We start from the raw sequence: 19,911 nt of genomic DNA, 5'->3' as shown, positions 1-19,911 counted from the left end.
GAGGAGTTCGACGTGATTCTCGACTACATCAGAGACATAGAATCGGAAGAGAGCACCAGAGTTTTCAAGCTTGCTGCATCTCAACGTGCAGGAGTCTTACAAACGATAGGAAGTGCATCCAGTAAAGACCTCTTCCTTTGGAGGTAGGTCTGAATTGTTATATCTATGTATTTGTTGTTACATAATAAGTGTGAGAGCAAAAGTGATGAATTTGTAGAATGTCAACTGCAAGTGAGCAACAGGAAACAAAACGATGACCAAATAAACGCTTGATCACTACTCTCCCCCTCATTGCATCACACGAGGAAATAAAGGCCTATATTGCATCAGCCTACGATATTTTTTTTTTACAAAGCCTATAACAATTCACACTGTCTAGTAAAATGTGTGTACAATTTATTTCTCCCACACCCATTCTAGGATCAAGTCGAAACTGTACACAATAACGTATTGTACCTAACAAAACATTATCGAACAAATTAGTCAGTAATTCAAATAATTATTGGTTATTACTTTTTGTTTGGTATCAGAAAGGGTAATAAACCTTACAATGTTAAAAACTTATGTAAATGTGCAGTTATTCCCCTTAGATAAGTTTTGTTTTAATTATTTAAAAGTATTTTGCTGTGTGTGTGTGTGTGTGTGTGTAATTGACTCTTTCTGTTACTGCTTCTTTTCAATTTTCCTACTCTGTTGAAATATAACAAAATGGGATTGCATTTTGTGTACTCTTGAAATATTTATTTCACAGACCCATTCTTCAACCCAACAATTCTGCGAACGTGGCCATGGCAACCAATGGCGTGTTCGTTAACCCACTGCAACAAACAGTGTCAAGGCCATCTAATTCTAATGGCAGGAGTCACACAGCGGCCCAACAAAGGTAGACAATTACTAACATATAACATGTTTTATTGGGACCATAATTACTTTTGTGTTAAAAAACAATGTAACAAACTTTGTTTCGAATGACCTGATCATTAACTACTACAGAAGAAACAACTATTTATAACAATACATAGAGTCCAATAATAAAAAAATAAGCGTGCAATAAAATAAATCACACAATAAAAAGAGCGGACTGTATCATAGTATATAGTCAATATGCTTAGCCGAGGGTTTATAATTTTCACTTTAACTTTCCCGAAATTAAATCCCCTCTGGTATTTTGTGACTTTAGGTTAGTGTTAATTTAGAATATCTTGCCATGAAAATGAAAGTAGAGTGTGAAAATGGGTTTACCAGTTTAGCCAATATATTGATATCAATGTTTGTTACACGTGTGTTCTAGTCTAAACAGAAAGCATTTGTAAATTTAGGGTGACTACATTAGTCCGTCTGGTCATCATTTTTCTAATCTCTTCAATATTGTTTGGTTCATCAGCTTACCAGTGGCGGTTCTAGAGGTTTGGAAGCCGGGGGGGGGGGCTTGGTTTCTTCATTGACCATGCATTTGACATTCGACATCAAGATACGAGATAATTTACTTAATAAATATATACGTCTAATGTGTGGAATACATGCAACAAGGTCACTAACTTGATAACAATGTGAATAGCAAGATTACATGGCAGTTGTGTAACAGTTATCGTAAAAAATCTTCAAATACTCATTTGGCAGGGACTAAAACTACGTGAATCTACTTACACTTGTGGTTATCTTAGACAAATGACAGAGATTGGAAATATCAAAATAATAAAAAGTACATTTTTTTAAACAAAGCTGATATTAAAAAGCACTAAAAAGTGGAAAATAATTATTTTAAAAGCGTTGGGTATGAATTTCCTTTGAATACAAATGCACCAACGCTTTTTTTGTTTACAAATTTTATATCAACTCATTCTGTCTGTCTGGTAAAAAGTGTGTACACGTTATTTCTCCCACACCCACTATCGGATCAAGCTGAAAATTTTGCACAATTATTTCACAGGGCCCATACTTTCATAGGACCCGCGCTAATTTAAGGTGTATACATTATTAAATTTAACCATTTATAACTTAAAAGAGATTTCCAGCGCCCTCTTGTCGATTTACTAGGAGCTCCTGGAAATCTCCCGAAATTGCAAAATATACGAAAAGTCCTTAAAATATACGGAAATATATAGACGAAAATTGTCATTTTGGGGTGTCATTTAATATGGAAAACGCCAATCCTAAGCGCGATAAATAAAAACGGCATTATGCATTAGCTGTAATTGTGTAATCTGGTCAAAGAAGCTTCTCGCGCCTCAAACTAATGAAGAACTACTTGAGGTCAACAATTCTCAGTAACAGATTAATACATTTGGTAATTCTTGCTATTGAGCGTGATCTATGTAGGAAACAGAATTATTATGATATACTGTATGACTTTGCTACACGCAAGGCTCGTAAAATAATTCTGTACGTAGTAAAGAATGAATAAAATGCATAGACGAATTTATTTTCTTATACAAACTCTTAGATTTTACTCTTTATCCGTATCCCTACCGAAACTTGGCCCCGAGAAATCCGTTTCGAATAGGGCTCCGCAATGATCATGTCCGGCCCTGCTATTTAGTGACGGGTGAATATACATAGCAAACAGCAAACAGCTGTACTAGAGAGAATCGGCTGCCCAAATAAGTTAAGAAAACTAGTGTCAGCTTTTCACGAAAATATGCAGGGCATCGTTCAGTTTGAAAGTTCTTCCTCCAGGCCATTCTCCATTAAGAGCGGTGTAAAACAAGGATGTGTACTGGCCCCTACACTATTTGGCATCTTCTTCTCAGTCGTACTATCCAGTGCTTTTAAATCCCTGGAAGACGGAATATACATCCATAGCAGATCCGATGGAAGGTTCTTTAACCTTGCACGTCTTAAAGCCAAAACGAAAAGGCGTCGTATCTTGATAAGGGAGCTGCTGTTTGCCGATGACGCGGCACTCGTATCTCACTCACAAGGAGGTCTACAGAAGCTAGTGAACGCCTTAGCAGCTGCTTGTCAAGAGTTTATCCTTACTATAAGTCTCTCCAAGACCGAAATCCTGGCACAAGACGTCGCAGAAATACCTATAATACAAATTGGGAACCACACCCTTTCAGTGGTGCAGGAATTTACCTACTTGGGTTCAACAATTGTCAGTAACCTAGACTTAGACATCGAGCTGACAAAAAGGATAGGAAAAGCTACCACAGCATTGGCAAAACTCTCCAAGCGCGTCTGGGAAAATGGTAAATTGACCACAGCGACCAAAATCCTAGTCTACAGCGCCTGTGTTGTGAGCACTCTCCTTTATGGCAGTGAAAGCTGGTCAACATACATGTACCAAGAGCACAGATTGAATAGTTTCCACTTGCGCTGCCTGAGACGCATAATGGGCATCTCTTGGAGGGACCATGTCTTCAATCAGGAAGTTTTAAGATTGGCCAATATGAACAGCATGTATGCTCTCCTGACACAAAGAAGATTACGCTGGCTCGGACATGTCACCCGCATGCCAGATGGTAGAATCCCGAAATATATCTTATATGCTGAGCTTGTGGAAGGAGTCAGACCCAAGGGCCGCCCAAGACTAACATATAGAGATGTCTGCAAGCGAGACATGAGAGCCTCAGGCATCAGCGAAAGTATGTGGGAAAACATAGCCAAAGACCGGAGTGCATGGAGACAGACTGTGCGTGCTGGGACAACCCTTACTGAGAACAAAAGAATTGAAGCGGCTTTAATCAAGAGGGATAAAAAGAAAGCTGCCCTGTCTGCTAGCCCTAAATCAGAGGCATACACATGTACAAATTGTGGCAAAGTCTGCCGTTCTAGAAATGGCTTGATTAGCCACACCAGATTCTGCCCCGTCTCGAGATTAAGCCAAAACCAGTGACTCATTTGGGCGCATCCATTGCCTTTCGAGACAAAAGGAGCCATATAGAATATACATAGTAGATTACTTGTTCTTTTTCCATGACTTCTTGGTCTTAATGGTTAAGTCCGGCGCTACTATTTAGTGTTTTTAAATGTATGTTTGTAAAATGTTTTACATGTTTCGGATGTTCCTTCAGAGTTGATGATAGTTTACTTCCTTGTCCATACCTCCCGCGCCAGGCAGCCATCCGTAATGACCGGTGAATACTACTTTCCTCCACCCCCCCCTCTTGTTTTTTCGTGGAATAACTATCCGCAGAAATAAAAGAGTGATTTTTCCTTTACTTCTTCTCGTCCAAACTCTTGAGCCATGAAGAGAATTATATAGATAGATAGTTTAAATGTCATATTTTTTTTAAATGTTCCGGACCTCTTTTAAGGTGAGGCCCCGTGTGGCTTTACTTGCACGTACATCAGGTCCTGATTGTAACACTCATACTTAACACCAGTAGGACTTTCTCTTTCAAAATCTCGCATTTTTTTTTACACCTGCGTCTGGGCATTTTTAGTTTGCCTGACAGCCAACAACAACATTGGACAGATAACTAAGTAAAGTGTATGTTGTTAGTTTGCTTCCATTTTGTTTGTAACGGATTAAGAAATATTAGATTTCCATTTCTGTACTTGTTAAATATTTATGGTCCATTATTTTTATTACTAAAACAATATTTCATATTATCTTATATCTATTTAATTAATATAACTTCACTTATTATACTTTCATTTCTCTAACCGATTGTTTCATTGCCATTTGTCTCGTTTGTCCCTGTCTCTATAAAAAAACGTTTCTCTAATTGTCTTTGTTCTATGAATTTCTTCGTTTATTTTCATAGTCTGTGAATGTCCCCTCTTTTTTTAGCTTGCCTCTATCTCAATATTTCGGTCACTGTCTATTCAAACTATATTCCTATTACTTATTCTAGACTCAGTGCAACAGAAATAGTTTAAAGCTACAGTGCTGTAATGATTAAACACTAACTGTACAATGGTCTTACTTGACTTCAACCCTTTAACTCTTATTAGAGCATACTACCGCAACGGTACTTCGCCATCAGACACTGTTCTGGATTATTCCCATCAGTTGGTTCCATGATTATCCTGTTATATCTGTTATCTCTGCTTCTTGATTTACCGATCACCTCCATGCTTGCATTGGTCTTCCAACTTTCCAGTCTAAAACCTGCCTTGCAATGTTTCCTGTTGTACTTCACCATAATAATTCCCATAATCTTGTTCTATTTGGGGTTTTCCTGGGTTGTTTCCCCCAGGCTGTGGTTCGATAATTTGTTTGTCCATCAGACACCAATTTTTCTTTTTATTGGCTGTACCTTACCTTTTATATGTTAATGTTATATGTTTATACAATTAAACGCATTTTGTTTACTTTCAGACCTCTGGCATACGTTCGCCCTGACTCGAGTCAACCCACAGGCCTCGTGCCGCACAGTTCAATGGAAAGAAACAGAATACAGAAGAAATTAGATTTCATTAACACTCCGTCAGCGCAACCTGAGTCCCACACAGAGAACTTCTTAGAATTTCTTCGACAGCCTTCAAGCTCAGTTCGATTTCTTACGGTAGAGAAAATGACAAATAGGCTTTTATCTTCATATGAATTCAAACCACCTCAGGCTTTATGTAGACCCACGAGATATCCAGCTTCAATTTTTTCACACACAGAATGGGCTATACATTTAGGCCTAATTGCCAGACCTCCGGATATAAATACACTTCCCAGAACTTCGGATTCAAATATACTTCCCAGAACTTCCGATTCAAATATACTTCCCAGAACTTCGGATTCAAATATACTTCCCAGAACTTCGGATTCAAATATACTTCACAGAACTTCGGATTCAAATATACTTCACAGAACTTCGGATTCAAATATACTTCCTAGAACTTCGGATTCAAATATACTTTCTAGAACTTCGGATTCAAATATACTACCCAGAACTTCAGCTTCTAATATCATCCCCAGACCTCCTGTTTCATGCAGGCTAGCTAGGCCTGAGGACAGAGATCCTTTTGACCCATGAAGTTGTGACCTCGCATTGATTTGAATTCAGGATTGCTTATTTGGATTTCTTAAACTGTTTTTTTTTTAACAGAATGTCAAAAGTATTCTGAGAGAGAGAGAGAGAGAGAGAGAGAGAGAGAGAGAGAGAGAGAGAGAGAGAGAGAGAGAGAGTGGGGAGGATGATTGAAAAAAAAAGAATAAAATATATAGATTGACATATTTTAATATTTTTTAAAATCATTTTTTCAGATGTTTAGAAAAACAAATTATATAATTTAAATATTTTAAAATATTTTGCATAATGTTAATTAGCTCTTTTTAAATGTAACTTGCAATATTTGTTCTTATATTGGCAGTTTGTTGTCATACCAATTTAGAATAGTTGTCTGTGCAATAAACACTGATCAACTAAAATTTTAAATTGTGTTGATTGACTTTTACGTTGTCAATTAAACAGCTTTTATAGACCAAGAATTAAATTATTTTTATATAGAATATAATAATTCTACAGTCTTTCAATATGTATACCTTACACTAAGATTTTTAATTTAATTTCAGTCATTCTATAAAGTCTTTCTTTCTTATGTCCGAGTATCTTTGCGTGTGTGCTCGTGTATGTTAGTGTGCATGTGTGCTCGTATGTGTGTTCGTATGTGTTTGTGTGTGTGTGTGTGCGTGCGCGCGTTAGTGTTTTATTGTAATATAAAACTTTTTATTGTAGTCTATCTGCATATCGTGTAAATATATAGCAACCTATGTATCCATGTGCAATATATAATGGTTGAGACCAAACGTTAAAATCAGGTTTTCATTATTTATTAAGAAAATTGTTTTATGCATATTTTTATGTTTTGTTTCTATGTACAGAACTCAAAACAAATGAAATAAAGTTTAAAATAAAGCAACTTGTTCTTTATCATATTATTGTCCTGTTGTCCTGTCTCAATTCTTGTTAGGATCTAAAACACATTGGCTTACGTGACGACCTAGTCTTCTATATTTCTGTAATTAAATAACCTTATTTAAAAGGGTTTGTAAATGTACTGGATTAAAGCAGGTCTGTTAGCGCTCATGTCTTAAGAGTAGTCTGCAATATTAAACTTTCATCATTTATTTATTTGAATAGGGACTTCTTTTGAAGTTGAACTTTATGTACCATACCTATTGCCTAGGGCTCAATGAACATATCTGTTCTGTGAATTATTTCTTAAATTTTGTTTTTGTATAAAAAAAGAAGGTGAATGGTTAAACGACTTGTAATTAAAAAAGTAAACATTTCAACAACTCAAAACAAACTATATGATTCTTTGAAATATTTATTGTTACGTTCAGCTTCATACGTTAAACAGATAAAAAGTTTCATCAAATCAAAAGTGTAATTATAACAGAAAGATTAACACATGACAATAAATGCAAAACTAGAACTACTTTTCCAGACCCATCATGCACGTACATAACAAGGGAGAACAAATCTTAATTTCAGAAAATTGTATAAAAAAAACAACAACAACACAGCATTCCATATCTATCATATAAGAAAATTTTGTATAACAAAATAATTGTCTCTAAAAATAAAAAAAAAAACACAACATTTCAGATCTATCATAAAATTTTGAATAGCAAAACAAAAACAGGTGTACATTACTTATTTGATAACAACTTTCTGTATAACTTTGGACAACTGTTAGCTGAGACTTAACGCTGGCTGTGATCCCAGACCGCTGGCTGTGGGCCCAGACTTAACGCTGGCTGTGTAGCTTATATCGATTCTCATCTTTTGTTTGACGTTGTGCCCCTCTTGGAGTTTGTGGAGGGAACGGCTGACGGAATTCAGGGACGGAAACATTAAAATTTTGATTGGATTGATAAGAATACTGGGAATCAAAAGGATTTGAAGCTGACATAGGACTAGAATAATTTCTGTGAGCCAACAGGGCTTGAATTCTTTCTGCATTGCTGAGTATCCGAAGTCGTTCTGGTGCTGCACCGCTTGTGTTGGAAGTGTTCCAAGAACTTTGTGAAGATTCAGGTGTTCTGTGGTTATACTTGATCATGAGCCTCTCGCCACTATTGACATGTGGCAAATTGTTCATCTGATCATTGTGGGTTCTGAAAGAAGCAAACAGCAATCCAATCATTAACAATATAAATATCAAAATCATTTTTTTGTGTATTGGTAAATTGAAATTGAAATTTAGAAATACTATAAAATGTGTACTATAAATAAGAAGATAGACTTTTTAAATAAGAAAATATACATTTTTGATAAGAAAATAGACATTTTTAAATAAGAAAATAGACATTTAAAAAATAAGAAGATAGACATTTTTAAATAAGAAAAAATAATTTTAAAGTAAGAAAATAGACATTTTGAAATAAGAAAATAGACATTTAAAAAATAAGAAAAACGAATTTTTTAAAGTAAGAAAATAGACATTTTGAAATAAGAAAATAAACATTTTAAAATTACCTTTGTGAACGGCCATGTGTTATTTGGTTGCCATGGAACTGGTGCATAGCCTGATCAGAACGCTGGTGAGATTCAAAAGAGGGTTGACTGTTTGCAGGTAGATCCATTGGATTGATTGAAGGACGGCTGAGGCTGCAAGAATTAAAAGTAATGAGATAGTAAGAACAAAATACTTGGAAACAAGTTGAACTTTGAATGGAAACAATATTCTAAATTAAAAAAAAAAAAAAACGAACAGAGTGATGTGTACAGACTGAAAACTTGCCAAAATTTGTATCACGAATATACTACATCTATCCATTTAAAAATAATCAATTATATTAATACATACACATAGATATATATGTATATTACTTTTACAATTGATTGGACAAATTAGTTTATCTCATGGAAAATAATCCAATCACTTGCATCTATGTGTATTTAAAAAAAAACTTATAAAATGGAAAATATAAAAAGGGGAAAAAAAGCGCGCTTCTCTAAGGGGGAAGAGCTCCACATTTACAGCCACATATTTAAGCTCTAAAAGATTTATTTCCCTTTTTTATATCAAACAAAATCAATAAACCAACTCTTTTTAATTAGCATTTTTTAAAAATTGATTTGTGTTTTGTTTTGAACAATAAATAATTGTGCATAGTTTCCACTCGATCCGAGAATCGGAAGTGGGAGAAATAACGTGTATTTGGAAGTTCGTATTAGACCGAGAGAGTGAGCCGATATAAACTGTTGTAAAAAGTGTGAAAATATTTAGCTTTAGATTAAGAGCATGAAGTAGTACCTGGTTTGAAGATTGAGATTTGACTGATATGAATTCAGACAGTGCTGTTGGGACTGTGAGGTAAATTGGACAGGAGCAAATACTCTTTTCGTAGCATTGTTCTGATCCATGGACAACTGAGGATTGTAGTTACTGCTGCAAAAAATATTTTAAGAAAAATGTATTATTGAAAATGAAAAAATAAACAAAATATTTTAAAAATTTGACGATGACAAATATCTTTTTTTTTTAAATCTGATAATTTCCTAGCTGTTTTTTTTTCATTTGCCCTAAATACCACAAGACAAAAGGAAATAAAGTCACGTGGCTACTAAAAGACATTGTACAGTGGACATACTATCCGTAGTCATCTTGCTCAAGTTCTTAAACAGTAAGAACAATGCAATCAATATATATTCAGTAAATTCATTGTTGCTCTCAAATGTATCTATGTAAAATGACACAAATTCTAAATAATTAAAACATTTATTTTACTTTAAAATGAAAAAAAAAAGAAAAAAAAATCTTACCAATTATTTGGTTCTGAATCATAGTTGACAAGCGTTGGGTGTTGATTCGAAGTAACAAACGCTCGTTGTGCCGTCTGGATTTTACGTTGTGCTTCACCGAATTCAGCAGAAACTGATGTCCTTCTGGATGCATAATGCTGTGCTTGCTGATTGAACTCCATTTGAGTGGAAGTAGCTATTGCTGCGTTTGTGTTATGGCGCTGGTGTTGATGGTAGTCTAACGCAGCATCAGCTGCTGTTCTTTTCAAAGTAATCTGTGTCTGCTGATGAGTTGGTGCAGTAGAATGTGAAGTTTCTTTTGAAATTTGACGCTGATGGAGATACTGGGCCAGTTGAGCAGTAGCAGTTGATGCGTTTGGTTTTTGGCGCTGTTGTTGATTTAGCTCCATATCATTAGACGATGTTGGTGTTGGTGTATGGCGCGGCTGCAGTCCAGAAGTGGGTGAACTTGGTATGCTATTTTGCTGTTGATGACGATGTAGTTGATCTGTATTTGCCGTTGACTGTAATGCAGGGCGGTGCTGTAAAAGGTTGGACAGTTGTGAATTAGCTTTTTTTATTATAGGCGTAAAGTTTGTTTGCTGGTGATGATCACGTTGGGCAGTAGTTGCTGTATTGCGATAAAACTGCAGCTCAGCCGGAGATATTGTTTCTTTTGGTGTGCGGCATTGTTGCTGGTGCTGATCCACTTCAGCAGGAGAAGTTATTTCTTTTGAAGTATGACTTTGTTGTTGATACAGTTCCATTTGAGCATTAGGTGTTAGTCTATTTGGTGTATGGCTTCGTTGCCCCACTTCAAAATTAGCTGTTGTTCTTTGAGTTGAAGTCCAATGGTGTTGATCAAGCTGTAACTTACAAGTAGCTGATGCTTCATTTGGTGTGTAGCTCTGTTGTAGAAGGTTCGCCACTGTACTAGAAGGTGTTGTAGTTTTCGGCGCAGAGTGCTTTTGTTGAAGTTTCTGTGTGGTGTTGTTTTGTGCTGCTGTCACTGTGTTAATGTATTCAGCCGAAGCTAAGGTTTCTTTAGGTGTACGGCGCTGCTGTTGATATTGTTGCAATTCAGAGGGAAAAACTGCTGCATTTGAGGAAACAAATTGCTGTTGATGAAGCTGAAATTGATCAGTAGCTGATGTTGAAGCATATAGCTGTTGTTCGGGATATTTAATATCAGCAGAAGCTGTTTCTTTTGGTGTACGGCACTGTCGCTGATAGTTCTCCAATTCAGCACTAGCGAAATTTGCTTTTGGCGTATTGCACTGCTGTTGATAGTGATCTAGAGTTGGTGAACAATGCTGCAGCTGATGATGCTCCAGTTTAGAAGCCACTACTGTTGCATTTGATCTGTATTGCTTTTGATTTTCCATTTTAGCTGTTGCTGATTTTGCTTTTGCTGCATGGCGCTGTTGCTCCCATTCAGCAATAGCGGAAGTTATTTTTGAAGACTGCCCCTGTTGTTGATGATGCTCCAGATCAGCAGTTGATTCTTTTGCCTTTCGGCGCTTATAGCTACGTTTCTCCAATTTAGCAGTAGCTGGTGTTGCTTCTGATACATTGAACAGTTGCCAATGATGCTCCGGTTCAGTAGTAGCTGCCATTGGATCCAATGTTTGGCATTGCTGCTGTTGATGATCCAGTTTAGCGGTAGCTGTTTTTGGTTCAGATCTATGACGCTTTAGTAGATGGTACTCATTTTCATTAGTAGTTGATCCGTCGTTTGCATCCTGGCATCTTTGATTATGCTTCACATCATCACTAACTGCTGCCCTTTTACAGCCCTGAGATTGTCGATGAGCCAACTCAGCATTAGCCGCCATTGCATTTGAAGCGTGGCTTTGAAGTTTATGGTGTTCTAGTTCAACAGGAGTTGATGACTTTTTGATCAGGCAGTGTGCTTGTTGATCTTCCAATTCAACAGTCACAACTGATGCTTTTGAATTATATGATCGACACTTGTTATCATGCTCAGAAGTAGTGTGTGTTCTAAGTAGTTGGCTTTGTTCCAATTCAGCTGTAACAACTGTTGCATTTTTGGTTAAGCATTCAAGTTGTTTTGGCTGATCCAGCTCAACAGTAATAATTTCCAGTGCCATTTCTAGGGCATAGTCCTCTGTTGATTGCAGATTAAGTTTATCTTTAATTTCTGACATACCAGCTTTGGATAAATCCATTTTCGATAAATCAACGTGACAATTACCAGAAGCAGACATTCCTACATCAGTTGCATAAGCTGCAGACTTTGCAACCCCTGCATTATCAACTTTAGGCAACTTTTCTTTAAGCATGGCTTCGTCAGAGTCATCAAGAGTTTCAACATCGACGAATGAAGAATTCGGCGAACCTGTTTTTTCAGACTCTTTTCTGGGCACCAACTTAGAATCTGTCCCTTTCGGTAGAGCGCCAGACAAACTACCTTTACTTCGGTTAGCTCGTCTCATTAATGTAGTAGCTTTCTTGAATTCATTGTTAGCGAGCAGAGATAGTTTTTCACATTCAGTGTCAAAATCCATCCTAACTTTAACCAAATGGTCTATGAACTTATCAGCTTTTACAATCTGTTTGGTAACTTTATTCACTTTAGGCAGAAATGGACAGTCATAGTAGATTGGAAAAGAAAGATCTTTCTTCTGAAAAACAAATATTATAAAACCTACAAATATTGTACTATAATTGGATATTCATTCATTTCAATTGAGATAAGGTTAGGTTATCTAATCTCAGGTTAATGAGATGACTTAAGATACATGATAGAACTTTAAAAAAAAGTTTGCCTATAAACAGCAGAGATAGACTTAATATAGTGAGAAAGCCTTTGACAATCTAACTTTAACAGAGCTTAAAGGAGCTTAGATTTCAAGATAGGATTATTTTTCCACTAGTCTAACGTTACCCAAACTAGATTTCTGAAAGTACACGTACCACCAGACTGAGTATTTTTTTATTAGTTTGTGTGGAAAGGGAGTGTCACTTTAAAAAAAAATGCTTTTCTTTAATTCTATTCAGTCAGCGTGTTACATGACATACATATAGGTCTGACCTCAGAAACCTTTCAGGGGAAACCATTCGCGACAGACTGACTAGATTAATAACGCTGTTGAAAGCATGGTTTATTAGAGTGTCTAGTTGTTTATATTTAATGTGTAATGTGTCAGTCACTTAATATAGACATATCTATAGTCGCTGTTAGTTACTTAAGTAATGAGTTGATGTTTCTTTGGTGAGTTGCTGTGAAGCGAGTGATAGAAATAAGGGACATCATATAAAGCAATGCTGGGTTAGTTTATAAAGTCGGGAAAAAAAACAATGTATGTCTTTTGGAATTCCAGTCAGAAGTAAAAGTAACTAGTCTCGAAAGGAAACTATACTGATTTTCTAAAAATATTTCTTTTTAAATGCACCTACAAATAATGATAATGTGAATTAAGTGATGTACTTACGTGATTTGGAAATGTCTCAGCCAGGTCTAAAGCCATTTCAAGGACTTCGTTAGTATTAATTTCATTCGTCTGCTCGCTGTCGAAAGTGCTAGAGTTGTCCTTGTCTTCTGGCTGTAGAGGCTGAGCGAGTGGTCGTGGAACTTCTGGAACTTGCTGCTGTGGTCGTGGCCCAGCGTGTAATTGTAGATGAGAAGATTGTGGAGGCCTATCAACAGATGGCGTCGGCTGTGGTCGTGGCCTAGCGTGTGATTGAAGTTGAGAAGATTGAGGAGGCCTATCAACAGATGGAGTTGGCTGTGGTCGTGGCCCAGCGTGTAATTGTAGATGAGAAGATTGTGGAGGCCTATCAACAGATGGCGTCGGCTGTGGTCGTGGCCTAGCGTGTGATTGAAGTTGAGAAGATTGAGGAGGTCTATCAACAGATGGAGTTGGTTGTGGTCGTGGCCCAGCGTGTAATTGAAGTTGAGAAGATTGATGAGGCCTATCAACAGATGGAGTTTGTTGTGGTGGTGGCCCAGCATGTGATTGAAGTTGAGAAGATTGAGGAGGCCTATCAACAGATGGAGTTGGCTGAGATCGTTGTTCAAGGTCTGAGTGCAGATCAGGAAATTGGGGTTGCACACTAACTGAAAGTGGTTGTTGGGATTGTGGCTCTTGATCTTGAGTGTCAAGGTCTTCAAGATATCTCTCAATATCATGGAGTCCTAGGCTTAAAGGCGCCCATGAGTTGTTGGGAGACTGTTCGGGATTCCCGCGATACATTTTCTGTAAAGATATATGAAATAAATTTGTTTTAATGAATAAATTACTTCGATTTGTCATTGTGTATTTTCACTCTGTATTCATATACATGCTATCGCTGAACAGCTAAAAAACAACACGTGAGTCGCCTTAGGATACCAAATAATGTTAGTTTTTAATAAAATAGTTTCTTTGACATGGTGCTGCATGCTAAGTACACCCTATTATATTCAAGCTCATGGACATTCGTTGGACAATAGTACAGAATATCGTCAGTTGAAAAGGAACATAGTTTCTATCAGGACGCTGTGCCATGCTTTACAGCAGTGCAAAGAGAGCATCCACAAAAAGCCTCACTTTCAACCCCATTTCAATAAACACACACAGAAAAAAAAAAGAAAATACTCAAACGAAAATAAATAAACAAGATTAAATGGATAAATCTGTTTACTTTGGTATTAATGAGAAGAAATGACATTCAAACAGAGTGGCAAGTGTTTGGTTTCCAAACAGAGAGTGGGGGGGGGGGCAGGTTTCCTCAGGTTAGAATTCCTACGAAGGATGGAATTTTGAATTCGGGATTTCCTCTGAGCTCACACAACTCTAAAAGTAACTAATATTTGTTGAGGAACCTTAATAACAGTTGACCATTGTGCTGGCGACATTACATCCTTGTTAACCGTCGGTCACAGAAACAGATGAACTTGACATTATCTTCCCTTTAATGTCACCAAATTTGAAGACATGTTTATGGTCTAGAGCAGTGCTTCCCAAACTTTTGACTTATGCGTACCCCCTCTAGAATTTCCATCACGCTGAGTGCCCCTCCCCAACCTATTTATTTGAATAACAATGAAAATGTATGTTATTTTTTGTTTTTTTTAGGCCTACTCTCATAAAATAAAAATTACTCTACCACAATTAAGTATTTAATTAGTGAATGTATCTTTTGAATGCTTTAGAGACATAAAAATGACATTTTAAAAAATGGAAACGCAGTTTTTTACAATGAAAAAGTGGGCGTGTCGACAGTGTAACATCCCTATCCATTTTCTGATCTTTGTAGAACTTAAGATGTCTAAAAATTTAAAATAGTGCCGTAGTTTGTAAAAAACTTGAAACAAATAACTAAAATAATTTTAAATTTAAGATATTTTATTCCAATTTATAAATTAAATTGGTATTTAAAAAAAAATTAGCATAGTAAACTATATGCAACTCGTATCCCTTTCAATCTCTTCCCGTACCCCGCTTAGGGAGACACTGGTCTTGAGGTTAGTTCCCTAGGTACTGCATTGATGCTAGGCGGCGTTTCCGTTTCCAGGGTTGCTGGTTCGTGCCTTATCGGTGCAGTCCCTTATTTTTGTCACATTTCAATTCACTAATTACTCTCATTAAAATATGAGACCTGTTGCTGCCTTGAATATATTTAATATGTATATATCTTTGATTTGTTTCAGCACCTAGCTTCACGTTTATATTTAAGTTTGTAGCTTTTATTTAGCTAGCGATTTTGTAGCTTACTTTAGCGTCTTTGACATTGTTAAGTTAATCGAGAACATCTACGTAGTTTGTTTCATATGCACAGCATGACGTCATGCTACCCCCCCCCCCAAAAAAAAAAAAAAGAGTTCACCCATCATTTCTACATTACAAACGGAATGTAATAAATGGCCTACTCTCTAAAACTCACAGGTGAATACAGGGACCACAGGATCCATAGGTAAAGCGAGGAGAATACTGGGATGAAAACCCCAAAATTTGAGACAATTAGTTAGCATTTTAGTTTTTGTGGGGGGTTTGCGATAAAATAAACTAATGCCAATGGCACTAAATTAAACTGTTGCCAACTAAACAAAACATGAGCAACAACCAGATGGGGGTTAAAAATGTTTAGGCCCTTTTCTACAATGCTAAATAATACACACAATAATCATAAAACATTAAAAAAAAACAACAACATAGCTGAACACTTTGTTCAGCACATAGGCTGAAAGGAAGGAAACTCCTCAATTCCCCTCACCCCCACCCCCGAAATAAAAGTCCACGCCCGCAGGGGGGGGAGGTGGGAATTTACTGATTTAAAAAAAAAAAAAAAAACTAAAGCCACTCTAAGTCACCGTGGCTTAAATAGAAGGTTGGGAAGCTGTTTCTATATAAACAAAAAAACTGTCAAATTATTTTCATGGGGGAGTTTTGATGTTAAAAATTAGAAAACAGCAATAAGCTCCTTAATAAAACTATAGAAAAAAACATACAGGAACTAAATTTCATAAGCAGAGCCTAAAAGTAACGGGGAGAGAGTTGACGTTACTGCCACCACCAACAAACAGATATAGAAAAAACTACATTCACCAGGACCTGGATTCGGTCTTAAAACGCTCTAAGTTTTTTAAGAAATGGAGCCCCTTTTCCTTTACTATATCTTCAAAAGGATTAAAAATATCCATGGAATCATTTTTGGGAGCCCTCAAACAAGTGGGGGGGGGCCTTAACGTTACCTATGGGTAAATCCAGCACTGAGCGTATCCAAAGGGAGTTGGGGATTGATGTTAACAACTAAAAAATTAAAACTACATATGTATGTACATATATATTCTTTAAAAAAAATTCTCGGTTTGCCAAATTGTTTCAGCTTTAAAATTTATATTGACATACTTGAATTGTGGGAAAAAAAAAGGGGGGGGGGTAAATAGATTCAAAATGTGAAGATGATATAGGACTTAATGACTACATTAATGAATACATGTCTTATTGTTATTGTTTTATACTGAGGCTCGACTGAATGATGTAAAAAGTCAGAGAGTACACTACATATTTAGTTCGAATCTTAATGTACACTTGCTATTTTTAATTTAGATTTAAATTGAGCTGAAGTGTATATACAAGGAAGCCTCGTAGATGTAAACGTCATCTCACCACAAACTCAACGAAGTTATAAGACTTAGCCCACATATCACGGAAGACTCTATACTAAAGTAACTACTTAGCCCACATATCACGGAAGACTCTATACTAAAGTAACTACTTAGCCCACATATCACGGAAGACTCTATACTAAAGTAACTACGATGATAATAATAACATTGGATTCATATTTATTCATTATTTACACTGACCAGTCGTACTAAATAATAATCCTTTTCCTTAATACTTTGTTAATATTCTAGTTACTAAGTTTCAAAATAGAGAACAGAATGAACACACGATGGCCATCAAATGGTGATGTGTATGTGTCCCACTTATTATAGATTTGGTGGCACCATATTGAATTAAGACTCTAAGAATTATTAGGATCATGGAAACTGTGCACTCCGCCCGATTGTTTAACAAGTTTCACTAAATATTAGATTGCCTACATTCAAACTGTCCCCATGTATGAGTTGAAACATTTGTAGTAGTACATACTATATATAAATGAATAAGTCCATCTTATAATATTGAGAAAATGGATATACACGTTGACAATCTGGGTAAATGTGATCACAAAAAAGATTTATTTTGTGTACTTGACCAACAACTATATAACACATTTAATACAATGGACTAAAAGTGTTTGATAGAAAATATTTTACGAAAGTTGATCTATTTGAAAGGACACAACAGGCTCAATACTAGACGTTAAACATTAGTTTAAATATTCAGTTTCACTTTGAACTTTGCTTTTATTAAACAAATTTCATAGTAATGTTAAATTGTCTTAAAAATTAAGAACCTGAGGTCTAGAAAAGCTCTATGCGTTATCGCATGCCACATGCGTTTAATTTGCAGCAACAGTCTAGGTTTTATTTCGTAACTGTAGACATAACTTTAACTGCTAAAGACATTTACTTGAGAGTAACAGTCTAAATGTATTCATAACCCTAATCCTAACTATACCTGTTATTGACATTTACTATACAGTAACATACTAAATTTATTTCATAAACCTAACTATAACCAGAACTGTTATTGAGATTTACTTCACAGTAATATTTTAAATTATGTTTCAATAAAAGAAATATTAATTCAATAAAAACAATACATATAAGAAATAACGTACTTACCCGCACTAAGGTAACGATGAACGGAACACTTAGAAAAGAATGTAAAATAATCCTCAGAGAATTAAGCAGAGAATTAAGCAACACAATTTAAAATCGTCAAAAAATATCCGCTAAGAATGCACTGAATCTAAGACTGATACAGTTTAGAAGATCAGGACAAGAATGACGCTGTAGGCCGGACAAGTAAGCTTAAATAGGACATGTGATAAGCGAGGATACAGGCCACCACCTGGGCAGTTAGGTCACTCCCACAGTTGACCACTTGGGAGTAGCGAAACAATAGGGTAATGTGGCTACTGACTAGTAGTGGCTCTCGTTGATTGGTTACAAGCTACGATAACAAAAGATTGACATAGCAAAAATAAAAGAACTTTGTTTTAATGTTTGAAATTGCCTTCTCTGGTTTTATTTAGCACCTGGGAATGGGAAAAATTAAAAAAAATCAGAGTATATATATATAATACTCCATTGAGCCTAACATATTTATCAACACCCATTATTTAAAATTTCATACATATATATGAAGTATTGATCTGCCATTTGTTTTTCTGTTTACTTTACGAATTTTAATGCAATAATAATAACGGTGAATTATCATTATTAGGCTCTAACATTTTCTGGTGATACTCCACATGGGCGGATTTCACTGGTTCCAATTTTGAGCTTTCGGTACATTTGTTTGAATCATCATTATTAGGCTCTAACTAATATGATTATTTTCTATTTAATTTGAAATATTTCTAAATATGTTTTTAACATTTAAAATCATTCCGGCATTTAGTTGGTATTTGATTAGATATGATTTGACCCTGTTTAGTGATTTCCTTTATGAAGTGCCCTATTCCCATCAGGTTTGTCATGTATTGGTGGTGACAGGGGGGGGCGACTTATACCAATATCTAATTAATAAAAAATAAAATAAAAAAATATAAATAATATATAGCTTTAAAAAGAAAATAGTTTCGCTTATTTTTAAAGAACTTTTTGTGTAGTCAATGAATCGAATAGATTGTACAGAATGTCACACTTTCTTAGTTTTAAATTATTCGATAACATAATTGCTCATTACTTTGAATTCTCCAGTAAGACTAAATGTTTATTGTCAAAGTACCTTCGTAGGTCTAAATGGTCATTGTCAAAGTAGATTGGTAGGTCTAAATGTGTATGTTCATATGTGGGCATAAATGTTCTTGTCTATATTCATTGATAAGTATAAATATTCTTTTCTATTGTCATAGATAGGTTTAAATGTTCTTTTCCCCCATAATTGCTATTAATTCAGTTTTTATATTGCAGGGACATTGGTTTTCTATTTATATAGACTAACACAAACCCAACTTCGCCCACCAATGAAGATCTCGTATGTTAATTGTAATTGATTTCCATCTTCTCAGGCTTAGTCTTTTTCTTTTGTCTATGACTTGGTAATTTTCTTTAACATTCTATCAACTAATGATATTGTAGGCACACACCTTGAAGTCTTAACATTGAACAAAATCTACCAATATTTGAACTATTTCAACTTTGTACAGGGTTCAATGAACTGTATGGTTTTCAGACTAATTAAAAGAATTGTATTATGTTTTATATAGCCACAGGATCCGATTGTTTACTAAAGATTGAGAAATGCGTTTTTAGGAGATTGATTAAACTAATAGAGGAGAGAGAGAGAGATGAGCAAAAAAAAAGAGGAAAATTAGAGTTATGTACTTTTGTGTAACTCTGAGAGAAAGAAAGAGAAAAGAAGGAGATAAATTAATCTATAGCAGGAGAGAGAGAGAGAGAGAGAGAGAGAGAGAAATGGGCAAAAAAAAAAGGAATAAGAGAGTTGTGTAAGTCTGACAGAAAGAAAGAGAAAAGAAGGATGAAAATAGATAGATAGATAGATAGACAGACAGACAGACAGACATATAGATAGATAGATAGATAGATAGATAGATAGATAGATAGATAGATAGATAGATAGATAGATAGATAGATAGATAGATAGATAGATAGATAGATAGATAGATAGATAGATAGATAGATAGA

At 35.6% G+C, this 19,911-nt stretch overlaps 1 protein-coding gene across 1 annotated transcript; it reads left to right on the top strand.

The window, feature by feature from the left end:
- The first annotated feature begins 758 nt into the window (after nucleotides 1–758).
- LOC129926005 (uncharacterized) lies at nucleotides 759–5,921 on the top strand. The gene is made up of 2 exons (XM_056027668.1): nucleotides 759–883; nucleotides 5,270–5,921. Exons 1-2 carry the CDS (start codon nucleotides 789–791, stop codon nucleotides 5,916–5,918), a joined length of 744 nt encoding a protein of 247 aa, XP_055883643.1. The 5' UTR covers nucleotides 759–788; the 3' UTR covers nucleotides 5,919–5,921.
- Nucleotides 5,922–19,911: the final 13,990 nt, after the last annotated feature.

This window comes from Biomphalaria glabrata, chromosome 4 (genome assembly GCF_947242115.1).
Source record: "Biomphalaria glabrata chromosome 4, xgBioGlab47.1, whole genome shotgun sequence".
NCBI classification, from domain to species: Eukaryota; Metazoa; Mollusca; class Gastropoda; family Planorbidae; genus Biomphalaria; species Biomphalaria glabrata.
This window is presented reverse-complemented; position numbering and strand designations above follow the sequence as displayed.